The sequence below is a fragment of the Stegastes partitus genome, unplaced genomic scaffold (genome assembly GCF_000690725.1).
Source record: "Stegastes partitus isolate 25-593 unplaced genomic scaffold, Stegastes_partitus-1.0.2 Scaffold732, whole genome shotgun sequence".
Classification (NCBI taxonomy): domain Eukaryota; kingdom Metazoa; phylum Chordata; class Actinopteri; family Pomacentridae; genus Stegastes; species Stegastes partitus.
Window position 1 is genome coordinate 82232 of NW_007578463.1, and position 26933 is coordinate 109164.

The following is a 26933-nucleotide window of genomic DNA, read 5'->3' on the forward strand; positions in this document are numbered from 1 at the left end:
AACAAAAAAATGCACAATTTTTGTTTTTCGTATCAAGCAGAGAAGCAAGAAGTTGTTTTAATGTCCCTTTTTTCCTCCTTTTTACCTCCAAATATTGACTTTTTTCAGCTTTTACTGATGATTAATCGAAGCAGTGAAGCTCTCTCCACCTCAGTTTATGCTTCTTTTTTTTCTTTTTTTTGTAAATGACACGTCACGTTGTCAGGAATAAACTGCAGCTACGGCCCGATGCGATCCAGCTGACAGATGTTTCCACGATGCAAAATATTCACATCCTGTCGAGAAGAACTGAGAAAAAAATCTGGAAAATTTGACTCATGATGGCTGGTTTTGTTTGTTGCTTCTGGATTCCTTTTTTTGCTGTTTCGCGTATCAGCAGGTTCGGGTCGCTTTCATCTCCGAGTTCAAACGACGAAACTCGGATCAAACGCGTTTCGGTTTCGGTTTTTGTTTGAGTCGCGCTATCGGTGACATCAGGCAGTTCTAGTTCCCATCAGTCTGGGCTGTGCGACATATTTTCCTCGGTGGAAGCTCTGAGAAAACAACAACATGTTTGCTTTCCTGGAACACCATCATCATCATCGCATCACAGCCGCCTGCCTGGACTTAAATTTCCCGATTCCCGCCTGTGTTGCCCTGTGAGCAGATACGAGGCGAATCGGGAAGTCCAGAGCAGGAATCTTCCCCCCGGTCAACGCCACGCGACCCAAAAGTGAGAACTGAAAGGGGCGTGTGTGTGTTTGTTTGTGTGCATCACTTCCTCCGTGAGAATCGTTTCCCTGTTACAGTAAGTCTCTAACAAAGAGCCTCTGAGATGAGCGCCTTCAGAGATCACACGAGCTGTAACCTGCGGTGATTCGTTAACCGTGGAAGCGTTCTGAGCCGTTGGAGGCGAAACGTAAATCATTGATTGAACTTCCTGTTCGGGCTCCGGCCCCAGAACTCCACGATCACGTCGAGCGGCGCCACGTTCGCTTGTGTCAACAGGTGCTGAACTGCCTGATGTGCTGCGACGGGATTCAGATTTTTTTTTTTCTTGCTTTTTAAATTCAATCTTTACGCTTCAAGCCAATTTATTACTTGAAACTTTTCATCAGTGGAACAAGCGGACGATATTTCTGTTAGGAATCAATTTAAAAACACACACGAACCCTTAAAACTCCTTTTATAAAAACTGCCAAAACACCTTTTGTCAGAAAAACAGAGAATCGTAGAGTTTTAAGTTTTTCTGGCGGTCCTTGAACTACTCATCTGTGTCATGGCTTAACAAAATGTGGGTTCAAAATTGTACTATTTCGTCTTAGTTAAAAATTATTTGAAAATCAAGCGTTGGCTCAAATAAGACGCGGTAAAAAACAAAAAATTCAGCACTTTTTAGCACAACAGTGAAGCTTTAAGCGACTCAACTGCGATCGACAGTCTAGCAGCAAAAATTCAGGGAGTTTTTGGCTGAAATGAAAGTAAAAACGTACCATATGAAGTATCTATAGTAGGTAGAGTCGCCGTCTTTTCTACTGGTAACACCTGAGGGCACAAAATTAAATGAACTTGATTAATAAAATAAATGCAGCTTGGCTCTAAAGCAGAATTCAGAGAAGCAAGTTGTTGGAGGAAACACTCAAGTGAAAAGCACCTGGTTTGTAGAGGCTGTAAAAATGCAAGCAGTTAAATACCTACAGTGTGTAGAGTTTCCATTTTTTGGGTGCTATGGTGCACAAAAGACACATTCGGCAGTTTTTAAAAGGCCGGTTTTCTTTTTTTTTTTTTAAATGCCAAAACACCATTTATCAGAAAAACAGAGAATCATAGAGTTTTAAGCTTTCCGACAGTCCTTGAACTACTCATCTGTGATATTTCATCAAAATCGCTTCGTCTTATTTAAAAATAGTTTAAAAATTAAGTGTTTGCTGAAATGAGACGCCGCAAAAAACAAAAAAATCTGCACTTTGTAGCACAACCGTGAAGCTTGAAGCGACTCAGCTGTGATCGACGGTCTAGCAGCAAAAATTCAGGGAGTTTTTGGCTGAACTGACAAAGTAAAAACGCACAAGATAAACTTTACCGTTAACACCTGTGGGCACAAAATTAAACGTACTGGATCAATAAAATAAATACAGAAGACAGTTGTTGGAGGAAATATCCAGCATGTCTGGTCGTGTGAGAAACACCGAGTTTGTAGAAATGCAAGCAGTGACATATCTATAGTTTGTAGAGTTTCCATTTTTTCTGTGTGATAGTGCCCAAAAGACACATTTGGGTTTCATCTCCTTCTAGTCGTGCTTGTTCTGTTTCCACAGAGGTTCATACTGCAGTGACAAATGAGCCCACAGTGAGTAATAACGCACCAGAAGTTCAGCGGGTTAAAGTTTATTCACTTTAAGGCGTCGTGCTGCTCTGTTGGAGGTAAAATCCGTTTTTCTCCACGAGGACGTCACCTGCACTCGTCGACGTTACCTATTTACCACCTAGGAAGGGTTTTCCTCAGAACAAACGAGTCCTGATTTGTCGCCCTGGCAGAGTTTCTGTCCTCTCAGGGATTCTTCCACTATTGCTCAAGTCGTCGGCTGCCTGGAAAGCCAAGGGGAAGAAGAAGAGGAACCCGACTCTGTGGATGACGTCCATGCTAATGTCTCATTTTTTTTGTGCAGGCGCTCGCTGCAGCCCGTGTGTTAACCTCTGACCTTTGCATCTGTGCAGGGGACGTCCTGTATGAGCTGCTGCAGCACATCCTGAAGCAGAGGAAGTCCCACGTGTTTTACCCGTCGGCCTACTTCCCTGGGAACTCCTTCCACTCGCTGCACGAGCACGCCGTGCCGCATGTGAAGCTCGAAGGTCAGTACAGCCGACAGCGCCTTCCTCTGTCATGCATGTTCAGCCCAGGAGCTAAATTTCCTCTCACCTGACCTCTATCTCAGTAATGAGCAGACTTTTCTTGAATTTATTGCACAAATTCCACCCAAAAATTCTACAACGGATTCCTCTTTTGGCACCGTTCACTGTTTCAGACGTATAAAGCAGCCAGAAATATAAAATAAAAAGAAAGTTTTGAGCATCTCAGAGTGATAAATGTGACGCTATTGGACATAAATACAGGTCCACCTACAATTAACACATACTTACAGTAGCTATAAGGAGTTTAAGAGGTACAATGTCTTTTAAAAAAATACCCAAATTACACAACTTATTAGAGCCAGAAACTGTAAAAACAGAAAGAAAAATAACCAAATCTGAGCTTCAAATCGTGATATTTGTTCAGAATCACTCTGTTCTACAAATGAACTGACTGCATGAAGACATATGTCGTGGAAAAAAACTAAACTAAACACGAAAAACTGCGCAAAAAGTCACAGAAGACAAAATGTGAGGGACTTCTTGACTGAACTGCACAGAAAGCAGACACTAGGCAAGTAAGGAAACTAACTAGAGAGACTTATAATAAAAACATACTGCAAAAAAAATAAATGCAACTTGCTTAAGAATTTGTGTACGGAGGAGGAAGTTGTCAGTAAGTTGCTGGACGATACAGTCAGCACGGTGAAACGTCTTTGTAGAAGCTTGACAGACACATAATTTGCCAGGTTTGAGGATGTAAAACACATAAGAGGTAAAATACCTTTGCTATGTAGAGACACGATTTTTCATTTTCCAGGTTGTTCTGTTTCCACTGAGGTTCAGGACTTTGTACTGCAGTGAAAAATGAGCCCACAGTGAGTAAAAATGTGACTTTAAATGCAAAAAATGACCAGAAACTGGGTTAAACCAGCGATCCCCAACCACCGGGTCGTGGACCGGTACCGGGCCGCACAGAAAGAAAAAAAAAAACCAACATTTTATTGGTTTATTTTGTATGTCCAGCGGAGTCTTCAGGGTGTTTTATTTTGAAACATGACTAGCTCGGCTTCCCGTCGCGTCCGTCTGCGCTTGTTTCTCACGCTTGTGTGTCAGTTTTTATCCGTTAAACGAAGCCGTCAGTGAAACTGCTGCCAAAATTAATAAAACAACAAACATCTCAGCTTCTCTGGAAAGTCGGAGAGACGCGACGCTGAGACGGGAGGAAAAGTAAACGCATATTTAATTTGTTTGTGAAGCTTTTTAATAGAAAAACAATAAATTTTTGTTACGATGTTCTTGCTTAAAACCGGTCCGTGGTGTATAAAAAACTGAAGACCGCCGGTTAATCTGCTTCAAACTGAGCAGACATTTTTACACTAATGTCAATTTTCTTGCTGTTTAAAATGACGACGCTGAGTTTTTATTCTAATAGAACACAAAAACACTGTACAAGCTTTATATAGTCGGGCTAATTTAATCCTATTACAGCAGCCGACTATATAACTGTAATTTAATGAGGTAGAAAGTAAAGCATACGCATGAATCAAAGGATCTTCTTGCAGTTTCTGGGTGGGTTTTTTTTTAACCTGTTGACTCATCGTTGGCGCCGTTTTCACTACAACATAAAGTCCTGAACTTCTGTGGAAACAGAACAACATATTTCTAAGTGCTCACAGGCATTACCTTCACGGGGTGGGAAAAAAAATAAAAAAAGAAGGTGGGTCCACATATTCTAGATATTTTCCCACCTACATTTTTCATTTGTTTTCATACCCGTCTCCTGTCTGGTCTGAGGGAACACTGCCTGCAGTTCAGGCGAAAAGTCCCTGAAAGTTTTTCGTAGTTGAATCACTAACGGCTGAGATGGGTAGCACAAGGTGATTTTAATTAAATGTCATAATTTTAAGATTAGATTTAGTTCATTTTCCCAACGAAATAACGTCACAGTTTGGTATTTTGTAGACATAAAGCTGGAAATCTGATGATTCTTTCAGTTTTTACAGTTTCCTCTTAGAATAAATGATGTAATTTTGGAATTTCATGGTGTTCAGAGGGTTAAAATAATGTAGGTGAGCTTTAAATTTAAACAAAACTCCTTCAAATGTCCACTGGAATTGTCATTTTTGTCCAAACAAGAGTCAATAAAACATTTCAGACAGTAGATTTTAAGGGTTATGAGATAACGTTCAGTAATCAGGTGCCAAACAGAGCAGCTGACTGTCGGTTTCTTCTCAGACGTGTTTACTTTTGTTTGATGTGATCAAGGAAGTAATGATAAAGTCCAGTGAAATACCCGACACTGTTTTCTGGCTCTGATCTGAGGAAATGTGACACAGCAGCAATCGGACGGGACGGAGCGGTGGCTTTACACATCTGACGGTAAAAACCTGCTCCACAAGGAAACGCTGTGCCTCATTCAAACATCACGACACGAGCCGCACGCAAAGCAACCGATAACTACCGCCGCCGACTTCCTTGTTTTGAGCTCCACGCTGGAGATGTTCTTCCTGGTTGCTTTGAAATGAAGGAATCGGGGTCAGATTCGGGCTACGAGCCTTTTACCAAAACTCATCAGAAGTGTCACGTTGGGCGTAGCGGCAGGGCGGCGGTGACATCTAGTGGTTTTGTCGTGAGAAGACGGCGAACCCAGAAGTTCAGTTTCAGCTTCCCAGCACGAGGAGAGAAAAGTTCCCCCGGTGCTGATGCTTGTAGTTTCTGTTCAGGCTGCTGTAGACAAGCTTGAATGGGTGGACAAAATAATCAGAACAGTCTAGGTTTCAATGCAAGCCGATACAATTAGAAATCTTTTGAGCCCCGTTCGAGACGCTGCTTCAGTTTTTTCGTCATTGCTGAGAACAGATTTTGTCCGAGTGTCGCTTTATTTGTTCTTTATGTGGTTCTCTGCTCTGCCACCTACTAATCCAGTGTTTGTTTTTTGCTGTTGGCGCACCTCCACGGCAAACACTGGAAACGGTAAACACCAACTAACACCACCAGAAACCTTGTGTCAGGCGGTTGAGGGAATTTCGCATCATTATTTACACTTACTTAACCTTTCAGCTATTTTTTTAACATTAAGAAGCGATTGGTGAGTCTACAAAATACAATAAAATAAGTAAAAAGTCTTTCAGTTTTATTTTATATAAAACTGTAACCGGTTTCTGGGGGTTTTCAGTTGCTCCTGTCACATTTTTACTCACTGTGGGCTCATTTTTAACTGCAGTATGAAGTCTCTATTTGTCTTATGTGCAGTATGACAAAGTTAAAATCCTATAAGTAATAATAGTAACAATAAAAAGCTGAATTTGATATAACTTACTTACAGGTTTGGGAGTTTAAAGTGTTAAAATAATGTAGTTTGGCTCTGAAGTAGGATTTCTGAGTTCGAATAATCAGTTAAATGAAACACATTTTGAGTAAAACTAAATAATTCCCGTAAAATATTACAATTTTAGGGTTTGATTTGGATTCCCAACCAAACAGCAGCCTGCAGATGATTAGTTCAAGCGCCATCCACAAGTAGAAAGTACGATCTCAGTTTTTACAGGTTCTGGCTCTGATATATGGTGTTATTTTTGGTGATTTTGTAAAGACAACGTGTCCTGGTAGATCAGGGATCTCCAACTCCGGTCCTCGTGAGCTACTGAGCTGCAGGTTTTAGACGTTTCCGTACTGCGACACACCTGACTCAGATGAATGGATCTCCAACAGCTTTGAGTCAGGTGTGATGCAGTACGGAAACGTCTAAAACCTGCAGCTCAGTAGCTCATGAGGACCGGAGTTGGAGATCCCTGTTGTAGATCCTCAGTCGTCCAGGTCATGGTAGTCCTTGGAGCTTCAGTAGAAAGCAGCTGGATGAGAGGTGAAGAGAGACGTCCAGTTGCTTCCACTGAAGCTCCAAGGATTAAAGACGACATGTTTCCAAACCCACCAGCAGGTTTTGGGTTTCAGAGGGTTCACACATGTCCTCTGCATCCTCAGAAACGGTACGGCGGGGACCACGTGGTACAGAACCCATCCCCCAGCATCCGCCAACCATCGAACTGCGACACCGCTCCCGCTCCCCCCACCACTCGACCACGCGCCGATCGCCCCCTGAGCCGAACCGCCCCGCCAACGAGGACTCCCACCAGACCTTCTCCCAGCTGCCCGACAGCAACCACCACCTGCCGGAGGAGATGTACCCTCTGTCGGTGTCCCCGATCGCACCCAACGGGCGCTGCGCGACGCCCCGAGACGCCGCCTGCCCGGGCAGCCCCGGCGCCCAGGAGGCCGGCCCTCCCCGCGTCATCCAGCTCATGCCCAGCAACATCATGAACCCTCTGCTGCTCAGCCCGAGCAGGAGCGGCGGCGGAGGCGGCACGGACTTCAGGCACAGCCGAGGCGGGCCCCCGTCCCAGGCGGCGCTGGAGAACGGGCGCGACGAGAAAGTCTTTGGACATCATAATCAGCTGGCTCAGCAGCAGCAGCAGCAGCAGCTACTGCAGCAGCAGGAGGCGCTATACAGGAACCACGTCATCATGCCGGTGTCGCCTCCCGAGGAGCAGCAAATGCCCATCGGCCGGATAGCAGGTAAGATTCATTCAGTCATTAAAGGTAAAAGCTATGCAACAGATATCCTGTACACAAAGCATGTCAGGTGAAGGATGACTGGAGGTGTTAATGGAGGTTAAACTGTCTGGTAATGATCTCAAGCCTGCATTATAAGTGCATACAGTCATAGACCTCTGGATGGCTGTTCCACCTCAACAGCTTCCTCAGCTCCTCTCTCAATCCATCTGTCTTCTCTGAACATTGCTGTCTTCAAAGGAGATGGTCCAAAACACCACTTACAATGCAGTCCTGAGATCCATACCTAGAAAATTCCACCGTCATGAGAGTCTAGACAGACAAACCTCGACTAAAGGCTTCAGAAACTCACGAAGCAAAAGATGAAGTCTCTGCGTCCATCTTTTATATACAGTCTATGGTTCTTGCAGTAGCTGATTCTATTTTATCTCATTTCGGTGAGGAAGGCGATGCTGAAGTTGCAATGTAGACCTTATATTTTAGTTAAAAAAAGAAGCCTTTATTATAATTTTTAAGACAATGTGACATTTTCTGAGTGACGTTAGTGCACTCTGGGCTTTCTTGAGGCCTTTATCTACCAGTATTTTGTGCTAACTATCTTTAGCATTCATCTACAAAGTTTCTAAGGGTTGCTATCTATGTAGGCGCTTTCATTTGCTACGTCACAAATAAATTACACGTAAAACTTTATATTTCAACCTAATTGAAAGTTGCATGACCCCTCACAGTGTCAGAGCAGGATGCTAGCTATCCTACCCTGCACATACAAGCATTGAAAAACCCTCACGTGAGTCCTTCAGAGCCGTCTTGCACTAGAACCTCCTCAGAGAGCTGCCGTCTCTTGAGGCTTACTCAGCGTTTTTTTTCCTGTCGGCTGCTCTCAGACTGCAGGCTGCTGTGGGACTACGTCTACCAGCTCCTGTCGGACAGCAGGTACGAGAACTACATCCGCTGGGAGGATCCGGAGAACAAAGTCTTCCGCATCCTGGACCCCAACGGCCTGGCCAGGCTCTGGGGCAACCACAAGGTAAACACACAGGACCAGCAGCGGGAGTTTGGTTTTCGTCTTCGAACACGACGAAAGACGAAGCTTTTTCTACAACTGTTTACCTGCTGAACCACCAGGAGACAGTTTCTGGGTGTATTTTACTCACTGTGGCCTCATTTGTCACCGCCATAAAAAGTCCTGCACCCATATTGGAACAACACAACTACAAGTAAAGACAATAATAAAGTGTCTTCTGTTTAGTTTAAGTGAGCTTCAATGCCATAAATCATGTAAAACATAAAACAAAAGCCTGGGATAAATAAAGTATTTTTCTATTCTACTCTTGTTTTACAAAAATTGAAAAACCTCGAATCAACATGTACCGTAATTTCCGGACTATTGAGCACCTGAGTATAAGCCGCACCCACTAACTTTAAAAAGAAACCAAGTTTTGTACATATACGGGCCGCATTTGTCTATAAGTTGCGGGTGTCCACGTTGTAACGTGAGATATTTACACAGAAAGATTTTTAAACTTTTAATTAAATACGTACAGGTAACGTACACAAATACGTAAATGCTTTTTTCCTGTAACACGGCTGGTTAAGAAAGTTAAAATTACAGTAGCCCACCAGGAAAAGTCATTGATCACTATCTTCATCTTCCTCCTGCACTAAAACCACTAAAGTCGTCTTCTTCAGTGTTGGAGTTAAACAGCTTCAGAATTACTTCGTCACTTCCACACTCTCTCTTTCGGCAAATTCATGAAACTCGTAAAAATCCATAAATTAGCCGCATCGTTGCTCAAGCTGCAGTGTTCGAAGCGTGTGAAAAAGTAGCGGCTTATTTACGGTACAACACTTTCCGACGTGCCTACAGACGTTACCAAGACTGGGAGACAAACATGGTGGCACTGCATACTGTAGATATTTTACTATTTATATTTACATCTGCTTTGCGTAAACACAGCCTGCAGTTCAACCCAAACGTCTTTGTCACAAACTCCTGAAAACTGAAAACAGCCCTGAACTCACAGAGAAATGCCACCAACCCTGAAGTTCAATGTTAGCTCTGGAGCTTTTTTAACTAACTTTTAGCTCACTGTTTTGCTCTGTTATGCTCTAATTTGTGCCCAATAACAGCCAGGTATAACCCTCAGGTGTTGTTGGGGGGTAAAAAGCCAAATCACTGCTTATCAGCTGGGTGTTTAAATTGCCTTGTGTTTAGTCATTTGTTTGCAGCTTGTTTCTACTGCCCCCATGTGACCAACACATAATTAATACAAGTTTAATAATTCCAGTGACGGGGTTTTCAGGCTGCACTCATCAGCACCTTTCATGTTAACAACAGATCAGATTATAGTATAAACAGTGTTAGTCATAATCGGTTTAGCCTCTTGTAGCTCATTGTTTCGGTTTACCTGAACAAACACTGTGTAATTTTATCGACTTTTTAACTAATTGAGGTAATGAATATTATGTCAGGCTGCTTTTCTGACCCTAAGTGGACAAAAAAAAATCAACAGAAGCAACTCTAAGTGCCACAGAGAGTCTAAAAATGCTGAAAATATCCTTTTCACACATCAGTAGCACGCTGTTATTGTTGCTAATGACACTTGTGCTCTTCTGACTCTTACAGAACAGGACCAACATGACGTACGAGAAGATGTCGCGAGCACTGAGACACTACTACAAACTCAACATTATCAGGAAAGAGCCTGGACAAAGACTTCTATTCAGGTAGATGGGATTTAAAAAAGCTTTTCAAATCCGTCAAGCCGTTTGTGAAGTGACGAACACTGATTATAACATTGATAATCTCGTTACAATGGCACCTGTCAGCAAGTGGGTTGTATTAGGCAGCAACTAAACGGTTAGTTTGTGAAGTTGGAACATGTTGGAAACAAGAAAAATGGGCGATTTTAACAAACTGCAATGGAAAAAAGGGCAAGAGAATCTCCAAAACAGCAGAGATTGTGAGGTGTTGCTGGTATCCAGTGATTTCCAAACCCAGGAAGGACAACATGGCAACCGGCAAGAGAGTCATGGGCACCAAAGACCCATTGGTCCACGTGGGGAAGGAAGGCTGGTGCAGAAAAAGTGTAGAAGAAGAGCTGCTGAAAAGTTTAACTGACGTCACAGCTATAGGGCTCAAGTTGCTGATTTCATGAGGGTACTACATGGTGGAATGGGATACACGGGCATGACGGCACATCGCAATTAAAAACAGTCATTTCGGACTCGCGTTTCATTCCCATACGATGAGCTTAGCAAACTTCCAAAAGTCAGAAAAACCACAAACATCTGTAAATCCTACATGGATTGAAAATACAAACAATTCTGCAACAAATATCCACAACAGCGAGTAAACAGATGCCGACCATTACAGACTTATTTGTGCACATCTTGTGGAGTGCAGGAAAATCACGTTTAGGCCAATTCATGATATTTCAAGGGTGCATATGACGTACATTTCGTCGTCCACCCAAAGTCGCGAGGGAAGTCGGCACTACAAGCGAGCTGACTGCACATGTGCTAGGAAAACAAACAGTGTTGAAAGACTAATGCTTGGTTTGAGGAGAGACCGTACGGAGATTGTCAGTCATCAACACCTTTATAATTCATCATTCACAGAGTTGTAACTGAAGTAGTCGCTGCTGGACTTTGGAAGTGCTTTGATTAGTCCATGCTTTCTGTCAACAGAGCCTAAACACAGTGGGAAGTTCTAATATCTCCAGATATCCTGTGTTGTGTCCCCCCACTATACTCAGAAAACCTCAAGACTATTTACCAACATGGTGCTACAGCCCAATCTCTACAGAGCTGCTTTCACTTGTCTAAATTTGGCTGTTTGTCCATGGACAGCATGAACTGACCATTATATGTCACTAGTTTAACTCTGAACTACGGACAAGTTCTTCAGCAAAGCCGGCAGATATGTGGATTTACAGAAAAGGGCGCATAGTAATGTTGAATAATCCGCATCAGAGCCTTCATACACTTGACGATTTGACACTGGGACAAACACGAGGCGTCACACATTTAGCAAAGTCGGAGAGATCCTGCATTCGTGTAGATGTTACCTTGACATCTGCCTAAACACTGTTGCTGACCACATACTGCCCTTCATGGCAGCAGGACAAAGTTCGTTCCACACTGCAAACATTGTTCGGAGATGGTTTAAAAAGTTCGACAAAGAGTTCAAGGTGTTGCCTCGGCCTCCAGATGTCAGTCCGATTGAGAATCAGTGGGATGTGCTGGAAAAACCAGAGATCCATGAAAGTTCCACCTCGCAACTCCGAGGACTTAAAGGCTCTGCTGCTAGCGTCTTAGCTGATACCACAGAACACCTTCAGAGGTCCACAGAGTCCAGGTCTCAGTGGTGTTTCGGCAGCACAAGTGGAACCTGTGCAGTGTTAGGCAGCAGGTTTTAAAGTTGTGGCTGATCGGTGCATATTTTTAAAATAATTTTCTACATGTTTGTCATCTGTGTCCTGTTCCCCAGGTTCATGAAAACCCCCGACGAGATAATGAACGGACAGACGGACCGCCTGGAGCACCTGGAGACGGACTCATACGAACAAATCTACATCAAGGAGGAGTGCTGAGGAACTCTGGGGAAACAGAGTCCATGAACTATTTACTACTACAGCCGCTGATGCCTTTCAGAAGCAGCTCGAAGAATCAACGTTTAATCCAGAACGCGTGGACGTTCGTTCGCGTCAGTCCAACGCAGGAGAGCCAAACGAAATCTGATCTCTCTTAACCCTTTCTGCCTTCGGACGATATTATCCTGAAGCAAAAAGAAGGTTTCGATTTTTTCCGACGGACGGAGCCGAAAGGACTTTCTAAGTGTTCCCTTTTATTCCTGAGCTGCAAAAGCCAATCACTTTGTGCTTATGTCACTTTTATGATTTCTTTTTTTTTTTTCTCCCATCTCCTCACATGCATTATACCATGGAATTATGCTGTTTGTAAAAAGGAAAATTGGATGTATACGTGTGACAGGAATGTTTTCACCATGGAATAAACATTTTTGATCAAACTGTGTGTTAAACTCAAGACATTTACCAGTTTTTTTTTTTCCTGCTATTGCACCAAATATCCACATGATGGCACTAGTGGACAAGATTTGTTGGAGGAGGCCTCTTAAATGTTTGCAGCTCACCTGATTAAAGAGTCTTTTATATGAGTTCAGAAGGTTGTCAGAGCTGGTAGAAGATGGACACAGGTGAATGTAGGTGGTTTTTATTGATGTCTTAATGGGAGATTATTGGCACTGAGATTTAGTAATTAATGCAAATTAACACTAATTATCCATCATTTGTGTGTCCTGCTTCACCAAATGAGACCTAGCCAGGATTAACTGCACTACATTTGCTTTATTTTGCCGAAAACAAAACGAAAGAAAAAGAGAAAAATTTTGGCTTTTTTTCCCCCGTTAATCCTCATTAAAACGAAAAATGCGCACTTTTTTCGGTTTTTAAACATCAGTTCGGTGTTCTGCTCATCTTAATCTAAGCTAAATAAACATGCCTCATGATTAACTATCACGGACGATGTACATCATAGTTAAAAACGCCAGAAATCCGTGGCAGTAATCTGATTACTGCTGAGGTAGTGGCGGCGCGCCGTGCGCTCTGGAGTCTCCATAAAAGTTAGTGCGCACCGAGCGGAGCTGTCAGACTGGGAAGAGACGCGGCGGAGCAAAGACTCGGAGCTCAAGTGGTCGACCTGGATCCAATACTTTGACATTTTATTCATTTCACGCGTGACATCTGATCCGCTGGGTGTCCGTCACCCAAAAAGACCGACGGGACGCAATTAAAGCTCATTATCAGCCCGATCGGCTTCTGCCTTGGACCCGTCGGAATAAAACGAAGCAGGAGGTTCGGATGCGGGAGACTCTTTAAGTGTGGCGGTGGATGAGATGCTAAAAGACGAATAATCGTGATTTCCAACGTAGGAGAGAAGAGAGAGAGAAAAAACCAAAGCCACCACTCCCGTTTTCTTCCTTCTCTCCGCCAGTCCAGGACGCAAATGTCTCCACGGCACAGACTCGCCACTGGATTGTAGCAGCAGCCCCACCGATGGTTTAAAAAAGGGCGTTAAGGTGCGGGAAGGGAGTGGGACAATTACAGGTAAGAGCCTCTCAAGCGACACCCGATTTCTCTGCCCTGTTTCCGGGGTGCCGGAGGAGGGGGAGAGTTTCCACCCCTCTCCGGCCGACGAGTGCGCACGGCCAGGGGCGGAAAAAGCTCCGAGCCGCTGCGCTTGTGGAGCATCAGAGTCAATGTCCAACCAGAGCTGAAACAATCACAGGAATAAGGAGTGGAGGTCGATGTAACGGGCTCCTTAATCTGTCTCAGAAGGAGGGGGAAAAAAAGCCTTTATGCAGTCCTAAAATAAGCATATTAATGTATTCACTTGACTGTCTTCCACTAATAGACTTCAGATGGTCTGATCTGCATCGCTGTGTCATTTTCTGACAGTGATGCCTCTCAGTTGTTTCTGAAAACTTGCAGAATCTGTAAACTCCCGAGTGAAGCGTGAGAGCAAAGGAGCTCTGCAGCCAAATCAGTTGAATTCACTGGATGGACCACTGCAGCCTTCCTGGGAGTCCTGGCTGCACACATAAGTATAGAGAAACACACATGTATGGGGGTGTGAAGGCAGGCAGGGTGGACGGTGTTAGGTGGAGGTTAACTCAGTCTGCACTGCAGTCAGGAACAGATGCTCCAAGTCTGACTCTGGTGTCCAAAGCTGCCCATAGAAACACATTTATTTTATTTTTTGGGGGGGTTCGGCATCACTGCGAGGTGTGGCAGGATGATGGCAACGAGTTTTTCATTATTTACCGCCGTGACCTCCGGCGCTGAGGCTAATGTCAGCAGAAGCACCTGAAGCAAATAATAAGAGTCCTGTGATGATGAAACACAGTGACACAGTGGCAGGAGGTTTGGGCCGAACTCCCAGCTCCACCTGCTGCCACGGCGCTTTTAATTTCACTAAATCAAGCAGCAACAAAAAGGGGATTGGACACAGATTCAAAAGGCCTGTTCCCGTCAGATACAGAACTCCAAACACAATGACTTCCCCTGAGGTTTTCTTTTTAATCAGGATTAGTTGAGCTGCAGTGAAACTTGACTGAGAGAGGAAACGGTGTGAATGAAAAATGGAAATGTTCACTCACTCATCTGGCTGCTCTTTGCTCCGACTTGTTTAAGATGAATTCTGGACATTACAGAAGCTTAACGATCTATTGAAATGTTATCAGACACATTCAGTTATGACATTTAGCCTGCAGGCCAATCTGCATCAGTCTGAGTATAAATCAACAGACCTCTCCATCGAAACCAAAAATACTCAAAACACTGATAAAAATACAACTACAGCAAAAAGAACTTCAAAAAAAGTGTAATTAAAAAAAAAAGAAGAATTTACCACTATTTTAAACATTGACTATGTTTTGTTAAATAACAGATAATTATTTTAAAAAATCCTACAAAAAAAGTTTTAATTTATCAGTAAATGGTTTTAAAAAATGACAAAAACTGTAAATAAAAAAATGAAATAAATCAAAAATCCGTATTTTTTTTAAATAAATGGAAACATTTACCGTGAAACTACAGGTTTACTGTATTTATATCAGCAATAATGTTTTTATTTTAAAGATATTTGTCATTATTTGAAAGAAAATTGTGCATATTATGGAAATAAATCAACAGAAGGAAAAGTTTAACCACTATTTTACAGGTTTTCCCTGTTTTCTTCGATTACAACTTGTAAAAAATAAAATAAAATAAAAATGATTATTTTACATGTTGCTGAGGGAAAAAAGTCCACATCAAAAATCTTTTTCTTTATTTTATGTAATAATAATAATAAAAAACCTCACTGTATTTAAATCAGCTAAAAACACAAAAAGTTAACAGATATTTCCAATTATTTTAAGCCTTTGAAATCTACACTATTGCACTACTTTTTAACATATTTTTGTGGCATCTTTGTTGTAAGACTTTCACTTTTTTTTGTGTTGTTTTTTTTACAGTGAGCTTTTATTGCTGATATGTCAGATATTCTGACTTTCAGGGCTGAAACATCTGTACACATGTTTTAATTAAGACTCCTTACATCCCTCAATAGGCTTACAGAAGCTAAAACCTTTGCTGTCATTTACTTTGTGCAGCTCCTGATGTGTAATCTGATAAAAGTCTCTTCATTTCAACCACAACCAGAACTTTCCGTCGTCCTATCGTTGAGTCCGACGTGGTTCCACAGACCGTGGCCCCGTTGCTTCCTCCTCGCTCACATTTTTTTTTCATGACCTTTACTTTGGCATCACACATCCAGAAAACCTGCGACTTCACCCGCTGACCTTCAACCGATGGGAACATTCCTCCCTTAAATAAAAAACTCTGCATGAAGCAAATGTTTGTGAAGCTCCAATTACTGTCAGCGGCTTCTGATTCTCGCACCGGGTCACCGAAAAGACGAAAGAAACGTCGAGAAGTAGCTGCTGCTTTGACTAACTACTGCGCTTAAATACCTGTACTGCAGTTTAGTATTCTGCTTTAATTATATTTTATAATTCTACTCATAATCAGAATTACTGGCCTGCATTCCTTCAGCAGGGATCCAGGTGTCCTCGTCCAGGAAATTAATTGCTTAATTTTCTGCATTCTGGTGAATTTTTATGCACCAATTTATTCCTTTTCTCCATCAAACTTTCGGTGGATTAGTCTTTAATTATGTTGCAGTGGTTTCTCCTCCATGTCTTTAACGTAGGGGGCGACAAATGCAAGTAAATATTAAAGGGGGATTGCCTGTCAAGAGGGAAAATTAAAACATACAACCCAAAATTATATAGATTAAAGTTACACCCACAAATACGTGTGGCTCTGTGGAGGGGAGTTTGGGAAACACTGATGGACCCTAACTAGATTCTAAATAGTTCAAACTGAAGCTCAAAATCTGCTGGTAGGTTGTTTTTTCTTATAACGCCAAAATTACACTATTTATCAGCCAGAAATATAAAAACAGAACGATTTGTCCGATTTCCAACAGGCCTTGAACGTGCCAGTTAATCGTGCCCAAATCTGAGCCTAAAATTCTGATCTCTGTTAGTAATCAATTTATTTTCTCATTTAAAAAAAAAAAATGCCAAAAATAAACAGTTTGCTTTAACCAGATTGTGGAAAAACGGAAAAATTCTGCATTTCTCGGTGAAACCGTGAAGCCACGAGTGACTCGGCTACGACCGACAGACTCGTGAGAAAAATTCAGGAAGTTTTCGTCTGAACTGCAGGATGTGTTCTGACGAAACAAAGAGGAGTAAAGAATAGAAATAAATTCAAAATCTAAAAATATCTATCATATGTTGGATCACGATTTCTTTTGGTAGCTCCTCTGGGAACTTGGAGAAAGTGTTGATTGCAGGTTTATTCTATTTTTATCAAAGAAGCAATCAAAGAAACTCAATCTTTTTTTTTCTTTATGATTTCTGCTGTTATAACTGTGTGTAGCTGCAGAAAGTTCCCTCTCCTTCTAGTCAAGGCTGTGCTGTTTCCATAGAGGTGCAGGAGTTTCTATCGCAGCGAGAAATGCGTAAAGTTGTGACAGGAGCAGAAGAGGGTTCACGGGGTTAATATGTAGAATCAGGCTGGTGCAGCATCTCTGCAGAAGTAGTTACCTAACAGAGTATTTCTATGTGCCGGTGCGGTCGCTGAAATAAATCGTCTGCCTGCTTCTCCTGCTGCTGCCGCCGCCGTCTCTCACACACGATGACGTCACCTGGCAACTCGGAGCAACTTTCCTAGCAGCCAACACCTACTTCCCTCGGAAAAGAACTGGCAGCCCAGCCGGTCCCCAATTAGCTGGAAGCAGCAGCAGCAGCAGCAGCAGCAGTGGCTCTAGCAGCTCCAGGCCGCCTGGCTCGGGTCAGCCCGACCCCCTCCACCTACCCCCAGTCCAGCTGGGCCGACCGGTGCCGGCTGTCTGGCCAGCGCCCGGCGGATCAGCCAATGTCACCTTTCGTCCGGCGGGTCACGCGACCTCGTCCTGGCGCGGCCTCGCCATCGATCCGAGGCGGTGACACCGAAGGCGTCGCGGTCCGCTGCTCCTCGCCGACCGGGCCGAGTTAGCGCCGAGCAGCTGTGACACACAAGCAGAGGGGGGTCCATGAATGAAGAAACTTATTTTTTACATTTTCATAAACCCTGCACACATTTACGAAGCATAAAAACATACCAAAAATAACCCAGCAAGTTCATCTGAAACACACATTCTGAGCTTCAGATTGACTTTTTGGTTTCACTTCTTTAAAACACAGAAGCTTCTCATTCTTTCAAGGAAGAAAAAAAGTCATTAAGATAAGACAAAGTGGGCTTTTTGTTGCGGTAAAAACCTTCATGATGTGTAAGTCGAAGCCTTTCAGGAGACTTTATGAATAAAAAAGGCTTCTCGGGAGGTCATGAGCTCCGTTCTGCCTCCTCGACAGGCGGGTTTGTGCTCCGCTCGCCGCAAAACCATCGGAGTTTGTGCAGCTGATTGGCACCCACAGCGCCGGCGTTTGATGTAAGTAGGAAGCGAGGGGCCCTTTTCTTTTTTTTTTCTAATTTATTTTTTTATTTTTTTTGTTCTCTCTTTCACATTCTATTTGATGTGCGGCGCGCTCGCTCCTCTCTCTGTTCCATTTGAAGTGAAAACTCGCCAGCCGCTGAATAAACAGCAGCTCTGCTTAAATGATAAAATAACAGCAAAGCGCTCCTATACATTTTTCACTCTGACCTCCGTCTTTGTCGTCTGATTAGATTTTTCTTTCTCTCCTCTCCCCACACACTTGTCTGCTGACAGCTCTCGGCAGGGCTTTCTTTCTCCACCGTTCCTTTCAGCGGGTTTCATATTTGGTGCCGTGAACGTCTGTGACAGGAGATGCTGCTGGTTTTCACCCTTTCACCTGCAATATCGCTTAAATGATTCAACGCCGTGCAGTAATGACGGCACTTATTAGTCGTACAGCAGGTGTTTCCTGTGATGTAAAATTAAAAATCAACAGTTTAGAGTCACCGCAGTAGGAACTGAATGCAGCTGAAGTCAGTGCACCTCACATTTCTGAGACTGGAATCTTATTTTGTCAATGCTTCACGTGTCCACCTTTTTATTTTACGTGACAGATTCAATCCACCTTTGCGAAAAGAAAATCACATTTCTTAGAAAGATGTTCTGCCAGTTTCTACCTCTTCTCTTTAAAATATCCTAAAGGTTGGAGCCGAGTCAGGAAACTTGTGCAGGTCGTAGGTTTCTGTTTGGCTTTCTGTAGAAACTCTTGTGAGACATTATCATGCTGGAATATTCCTCCTCTGCACACCAGGAGTCATCTGTCAGCTTGTATTCTGGTTTATCCAAACAGCTTTTTGCACTCATACAGCCTCACATCATCACACTTCCATCTCTGTGCTTCACTGTCAGGATCACTAATCGGGTGCTAATTGAGCCGAACGAATTTATCTTAGGCCATGTTTACACACAGCCGGGTCTTTACAGAAATGGATCTACGTTTCCAAAAATAACATTGTTCACACCAGATCGTTTTAAAAAATCTTGCATAAACACGTCGTTAGGAGCTGCTATGAGCTGCCAAGCCTGTAGGGGGCAGTGTAACAAGAAGCATAAAGCCATGCTAGCCAATCAGTATCCCGGATAAATCACAACAACGAATTACTTCCTGTTACTTCAACGATAACGGCGCGAAGGTCGTTTGTTTGGACCGACAGGGAAGTGGAGCTGCTCCTGAATGTAAATGTAAACAGGCCACAAGCGTTTAAAATGTAAAAACCAGTTAACAGGATCCATTTCTATCACAGCAGCCAAACTGTAACATGGTCGAACACATATGACGACGCTTTGTCGCACACTGTGACGTCAAACTCCGTCTCCTCCTGTCTACATGCAAACGTAAAGATGGAGTTTTTCCAAATCTCCACTGTGGCCGGAGTTTTCAGATGTGATCGTTTTCGGTGACTAGTAGCTTCGTTTACGCGCAAACCAAAGGCCCATTAAAATGCCATCGTTTTTGTTGCGTGTAAACGTGACCTTAGTCTCATCTGACCAAAGAATGCGCTCCCAGTAATCATCAGGCTTCTTTTCATTTTATTTCGCAAAGAACAGCAAACAAAGGATGTTGTTTTCGATAACCCCTGTGACAGGTCTGAAGCACTTCCCATCTGTTTTTTAGTGCTAGACAGGCAAAGTCACTCACTCTCCATAGCGTCATTCTATCAGGACGATCACTGCAGCTCTGATTAGTGGCACTACGGCCTGTTTCATACCTGTCAAGTCTCACGGTCAGATTTTTTCAACTACTCTGGAGCCATGATGCAGACAGACACAGTTCATAGATCCAAAATTGTTCACACGGACGTCTATAACTACGTCAATGCAAGTAGACTAATTGTAGGTGCACTCAGTTTTTGTATCACACATGTAGGGCTGAACCCAAATAGCCGAATAGCAGACTATTTGTTCACTGTGCTGGTATCAGGATAGCAATTTTGATCTCCGAATGTTTCCCCTTCCCCCCAAACCCCAATATTTGGGATCTTCGTCATTAATTGGGCCGAATATCCAGAGAATAATAAATTGCTATTTGAACCAGCCCTACACACGGCAACTGATTTTCTAACTTGTGTGTCAGTGACTGCAGGTGTTCTCACTTTTGTTGCATAGAGTTTCTACTATGCGACATCTATTTCCAATACAGTCTTTCTGAAGTGTTTGTTTTTGATTGATCATAAGACAAAACGCTTCTTGTCACCTTGTAAATGACGCAATTACTGAAACGTGACACAATTTTCAATCAACTGACATGTAAAGCAGTGTGCTCACTTCTTTACTGTGTGTTACAGAGTTTTTATGAACAACAAATACTGACTTAAAAATGATCTTTCCTCGTTTTGAGGCAAAAAAAAAAGTTCCATTTTTGCACAGTTAAAAGATTTCTAAGCTGGAAAAGGGTCCATCAGCAGAATATGATAACGCAGATCCATCTTGACCTGCCAGCATTGATAAATTAGAAGCATATTTGAAAATTATCCATTACCGGTAGCTGATCCCAGCTGACACGGACCCTGGACGGGCTGCCTATCAATCACAGCGCTAGCGGCCAGTCGAGCTAACCTGCACCGACCGAGGGAGGAAACCCAAACTTCCCACAGAAAGTCCCTGAAGCCAGTGGTGCCAGCCACTGCACCACCACGCTGCTGAGAATTAGAGCAGTTATTATCAAGTTTGTCCCTTTGTGAATGTTCTGTACAGTTCATAGCTGCCATGCCCAAAAGATAAGAAACAAAAAGTACATTTCATCCCCTCTGTAAGTGACATGAAGTCAGACATGTGAAGGAAAAGCGTAGCTTGATCACATTTTGGTAACATTGACCATCTTTAGCCTTTAATAGCTTTCATTAAACCAATATAACTTAAAGGAATTTAAGTTTTTATTCCTTTTAAGTGTCTTATATTTGCACAGACACTTTTAAATAACATATTATTGTCACAATTAGAGACGACTGATGCTGGATTTTTTTTTTTAGTAAAAAATTCTGATATCTTTCCGTAACCGGTGCGTACACATGTAGCTTGTTAGCTTAAATAAGGGGAGCCTGAATGGGGTCGTTGTTTATTAACTTTTTCCAGCAAATTAGTTGGAAATTTGTTGCGAAGATGCCGCTTGCCTCTGCTACGTGTGCTGCTTGGAGTATCGTAAATAACGGTACGTTGGAGCCGCCCTGCTGGTGAAACTGTGCAATGACACCATTTTTAAAGTACCTCAAACAACTTATTTTGTTAAAAAAAAAGAAAAAGTTTTAAAATGCCTGTGGATATTGGACAACACATATATGCCAAAACTAGGACAATATCTTTTGATAACATCATTGTTCAGGATCTTCGTATATTGCACAAAAATTGAAATATTACACCTGAAATTGAAATATTGCACCTGAAAAAATGTAATGAAACGCTAAACATGATGCTATAACTGACACTGCTCATACTATTGAGAAACGTAATACTGCAAATGATGCCGATGTTGTCGTTCAGATTTAAATGTTCCAGCTGTTGTTCTTGCAAAAACAGTTTTGCGCGTACAGAATAAATTATATAATAAAAGTTTTTCAAAATAAAATGACCTTAAATGAAATGGCTACGTAGCTTCAGTGCTAACCAGTGGAATGATTAATCGACATAGAAGCAGTCGACAGCCCGTTCGTTAGTTTCCCCTTTTCTTGCCAACGCTTTAAACATTTGATATCAATCTGCTGCACAGCTAACGCAGGATGAACACCGTGCTCGCCGAGGAGAAGGAAAGGCAACCGAACCTGGTGGTTAAATAAAAATCTACGGTTATAAAAGGAACAAACAGAACCGTTAAAGGGACATACTACTTCCAGCACTGGCACTGGATGCTGGCTGCGGACGTAAATCGTGAGATGCGGAGTCCAATGTGGGTGGAACTCCTTGGAATGACGGCAAAATCGCCAAAGCGAGGCCCGGGTTGAAAAACACCGAGCGGACTCTTCTGTTATGGAAACATTTCTAATGGAGGCAACGTGAGGAATAAAGACTACGGGATCCGAACGGAGCTGCTGTGAATGTTTTAAACAGACTCATCCATCCCAGGATTCCTCTCTGCTGTGATTTCCCCGGCCTTCCTAGTTTCATGCTGTCCTCCTCACGCAACAGTCCTCCTCCAGTTAAATGTGATCCTATTTCATGCAGAGGGAAGGCGAAGGCGGGGAGACAGAAGAAGAAGAGAAGCCGGAGAAGATGTTGAAAGGGGGGAAAAAAAAAAAAAAACGGAGATCCGCTGGTGTGTGTCCAGGTTTTTTCCCCCCATGTGGCCGTTTTATCTCTTCAGCAGCGTCTTAGTGTTGCTCAGTGTGTGGCCCAGTGGCTTATAAACATGTGGCCGTCACGCAGGATAACTCCGAAAGCCTCCAAACAAACTCGCATGTTGGACAGCAGAAACATCTCTTCTCCCTCCTCCTCCTCCTCCATCCATCCATCCTTCCTCTTCCCCTCCGTTTCATTTTCGACGGCTGATGGTGTGTGCAGAGCTGTGGGCCTCCAGTACTTTCATGATGTGAGCCAAAACCCATCTGGGACTCAATATCCTGTTTACCAGCTCTCAGCACTCTGAAAACCACAACAATACCGAGCTGAGTCAGAAGTTCAGAACTCATTACAGTTTGTTCAGGTCGCGGGCAAGGTCGAAGTCTTCTCCTTCGCCGTCACTCCGCTATGTCGGCTTCAGAAAGCAGACTCGGCTGCTGCTGCTTTTTTTAAAACATTTTTTTTTCCACCTTTTCCAATCTATACATGTCTTCATGTCACGCTTTGAGAGCAAATCTCCCGGCAACCACATCTGAAGGCTGTTACGGTGGTCCGCCAGATAAGCCAACAGCGAGATATGTGATACTGCTCGTAGACCGATTGGAACTTTTATTGTAAAAAATAAACAAACCCGATGCGGTTAATGTGCTTTAAAATGATGTTTAGCGTGACCCAGCTTCTGCAACAATCCGCCTCGGTTTGTGATTTCTTTCTCTTCACAACACTTCATGATAATGTTACTGAAGCTTTTCTGACAGCATCTACGTAAATGCTGAAGTCAGAGGAACAGAAACGAAGCACTATTTGCTCAAGAATGAGGAGAGAAGTCGGTTTCTCTGATTGAAATGTCTTCAAATGATTACATGACAGAAGCACAACAGATATGTGAGTAAAGAACAGAAATGTGTGTGCGCGCTTGGCGAATGCACAAACTGTGTCACGTATGGGCAGATCTTGTATTAATCATCGAACCAGAAAAAAACATGCCAGTGGGTTTAAGAGGCTCGTTGTATTTATTTTTACAAAATTATTTACCAGAGCCAGAAACAGAAAGAATCATCAGATTTTCAACTTTCCGACCGTCCTTGAACTCGTCTTCTGTGTTGTGCCGTTCAGTTGGAAAACATACATGGAAAAACTAAACTAAAAAGAACGAGATTGAAATCAAATCAATCGTCAAAATCACTTGTTTTAAATTAAATTAACCGTTTGCACGAATTAGAATCTGTAAAAACAACGATGAAGCCATTAGCGACTCATCAAGTGATTAAAAATGTAGGGACTTTTCGGCTAAACTGCAGAATGTTTTCACGCAGAGCAAATAGTAGACGAGTATGAAACCAATTCAAATGTAAGGAATAAAATATCTGTCGTAAGTAGAGTCACCGTGTTTGCAATACTTTTGGGCACTTGGGAAAATGTTGACTTCATTTTATTTATTTATTTTTATCAAAGAAAGTCAACTTTTGGTTTCCTTTTGTTGTGATTAATGACGTTATAACTGTTTTACTGCACGTAAGACATAATAGATTTGCAGGACTTTATACTGCAGTGTAAAAAAAAAAAACCCAATGTGACAGCAGCAAAAATTCCAAAAGCAAAAAAGCGTTAAACTCAGTAATCAACACCACTACAGGATGGTGTAAATCCAGCTAACGCTAACTCTTCTGCCGTTAGTCATGTGACCCAGCTCTTGGAGGTTTCTTCCTATAACTTCCTTTACTGGCTGCGGTTTTTAGCAGCTGTTACTCAAACCGAGGTAATTAGTGCGTTTGTTGCGGGCTGTTTTTTTTTTCCCTGCATACTGTCTGGTGCTGTATCGAGTGATTTCTGGCAGCTGGACAGTGTATGTGGGATTGACACTGAATAAACTACAGTAAGGAAGGAACACGACAGCCAGCGCAGCAGCAGCAGCGTAGGAAGCTCGCTGACGTATTTTTCTGCATTTTTTTTTGGACAACTATATAGATACTGTATACGAGGGCAAAGCTTTGCATTGTGGATATTTTGGCATAATGGTATGAAGGCTGCATGCTTTGCTCCTCTGTGGGAAGTTTGGAAGGCATGGATTATAAATATAGAATTTAGACACAGTAGGAAATAAAAAAGAGCACAACAAGGTGGGACGGAGGGACTTTGCAGCTGCCAAATACTCTATGACAATTACAGCTAATGCCGCTAATATTTAAATGACTAAAAATATATTAACTGAAAAGGCAGAAGACGAAAGGACATAAATATCAGAACATTTACTGTAGATTAGCTGTAGTGCCTAGTTGGGCCACCAGATGGAGCCTCCTACTGGTTAACTGCAGCGATCAGAGGAGGCGGTCACTCGGACTCAGTTTCATATAGGCAAGCAGGGACCATTGGAAGGGTTTAGCTAGCAAAGGGGCACCATGACAAAGACTACAGTGTGGTCAATGGCTTCCAGCTAGCGCTCATACTTTCAAGACAAGCCTTACTCTGTTTGGACAACACAATGCTCGCGATTGTGGGGATTTAGCTAGCAATGGGGGGCACCATGACCAAGACGTCTACCACAATCAACGGCTTCCAGCTAGCGCTCACACTTCCAAGACACGCCTCATCTGTTAGGATAATATTCCTAATACCGGGAAAATTGCATGGTTGTAGCAAAAAAACAAACACAAAAAACAAAAACAACCTACTGCAGCTAAAAGAATGTCATCTGTACTTATTCACATTAATAATTAACCAATTACTGACTGATAACGTGAACGACTGTCGGGTAAGAAAAGTGTTTAAATATGTATCCCTAGTTGGAGGTGAGTTGCTGCTCAAAGCGAATGATTAAATATAGTTTACGTTTCTCGGGATTTTGTTGACTAGCGATGGGAAAATGGAGGGTGACAGGAAAATACAGGTTAGTTTAGTGTCAGCTGCAATGCAACTGCTGTACCGGGCTTTTTTGTGAGGAGGGAGTTGAGCCAAAAGGCGGATCTCTTGATTGACCAACGAGTCTACGTTCAAGCCCTCAACTTTGGTCATGAAAGGTGTTTCCTCTGTAGGGTGGCTGGGCTCAGCCTTGAAAATAGGGTAAGGGAGTTTGGGGTAGAGTTGCTGCTCCATTGTAATTAAATGGAGCCAGTTGAGGTGGTTTGGGCGTCTGATTAGGATGCCTCCTGAACAACCGCCTTTAGGGTTTTTTGGGCAACTCGGAAGGTAGATCCAGAACTCGCTGGAGGGATTAGATATTTCATTTGGCCTGAGAACATCTCTAGATCCACTAGGAGACACTAAAAAGCACTGCTAGAAAAGAAGAAAAGAGATGTATGGAATGATCTGTTTTGCCTTCTGCCACGAAGACAGAAGAATGAATTGGCGAGATTAAAGGAAGGGTGCTTTGCTTTGAGTATCTTGTTCCAAAGCAATGTTCAGCTGGGAAAACTTTGGATCACGCCATTCATGAGGAAGTTACTTGGACATGTACCCCCCTACCTAAAGCACAACCCCTAACCGCAAGGGCCTCAGGAATGGCTCGAGGAACATAACCAAGAGCGTGAGGCACTGACCTGACTTCCAAACTCTCCACATCCAAATCTCTCATGGAGACCTCCCCATCTAAAGGATCTACTGCCAAAGTCCCGACACCACGGGACACCCAGAGAGGTTCGATGCCCATACCTTGGCAGCTCAGACCTGTTTTGACAGCATTAGTGGGACCTACACAAGATAAGGCAGGTAGTTTTAATGCTGTGGCTGATCGCTGCTAGTCCCTGAAGCGAGCGTGCCGAGATCATATTGCAGCTGTTTGTCAGAAATCTGAGGTGGAAACACGCTTTGATGCCCAGAAATAAGCCGCTTCACACAGAATTTGTTACATTCATTAGATATGGGCATACAATATGAATATATTTTATTCTATTTGTGCAAAATTCACACACACATGAACAGGTTTTTGACCCACCTTTTTTTTCCACGACGACACTTAAATATTCATGCCGGTGTATGTGGAAAACATACAGAGTGTGTTGTGTGTGTGTTTCCCCCTGGCAGGGTTTCATCCCTCTGCACACTCTCGCTGAGCTGTACGCCTCGTTTGGCTCACTGTGTGCCCCCCAGGCTATTTAACCCGGGGGCTGTAACCTAAAGACCTGATACTGGCAGCCTGTGGCTTTCAATCCGACTGCTCTCCCCCACTTATCTGGCAAATAAGCCGTTTTAATTGCTTACACACAGTGCCCTATCAGGCCGTGTAGTCAGCGTGGAGATAAGGGTTACACAGAGTCGGGGCATTAGTAACAGGATGAGAGGACCGCAGAAAAAAAAAACAGAAAAAAAAAACAGAGCTGCAGGGTCCCGAGAGGACCAAGAGTCAGGAAATAGCTGCGGCCATCCTATTAATTTCAAACTCACAGAGCCGTTTCTCTACCTTACTACGGGGCTCAGGAGATGCAGTTCACCAAAATCAAAGCAGATCTGAATTAACTTGGCAGTGTGCTGGCATTGTCGAAGGGCAGCTTTAAAAAAATGCGTAAAAAAAAAAGAAAAGATGTGGAGTATCTGCTGCTAATTCAGAATCTGAATCAGTCCAGCTGCCAAGAATTTGCCACTAGAGCACGAGAACACTTAGAATACCGCAAGGACACGGCACGAATGGCTTCAAATTTTAACTTCATTTCGTATTATCC

The 26933-nt window shown here is 42.9% G+C and overlaps 2 protein-coding genes across 2 annotated transcripts in view; both read left to right on the forward strand.

The window, feature by feature from the left end:
- The window catches only part of etv6 (ETS variant transcription factor 6), a 45463-nt gene extending 33015 nt beyond the window's left edge, over nt 1-12448 (forward strand). Inside the window, exons 5-8 of the mRNA XM_008291305.1 lie at nt 6814-7404; nt 8286-8428; nt 10028-10128; nt 11894-12448. Coding sequence (XP_008289527.1) covers nt 6814-7404; nt 8286-8428; nt 10028-10128; nt 11894-11996 — 938 coding nt within the window. The 3' untranslated portion in view covers nt 11997-12448. The remainder of the gene's footprint in view (nt 1-6813; nt 7405-8285; nt 8429-10027; nt 10129-11893) is intronic.
- An 828-nt stretch (nt 12449-13276) lies between these two features.
- LOC103364248 (protein FAM19A2) overlaps nt 13277-26933 on the forward strand; it is an 84455-nt gene continuing 70798 nt past the window's right edge. Inside the window, exon 1 of the mRNA XM_008291306.1 lies at nt 13277-13529. The gene's annotated coding sequence lies outside the window, so the exon portion shown is untranslated. The remainder of the gene's footprint in view (nt 13530-26933) is intronic.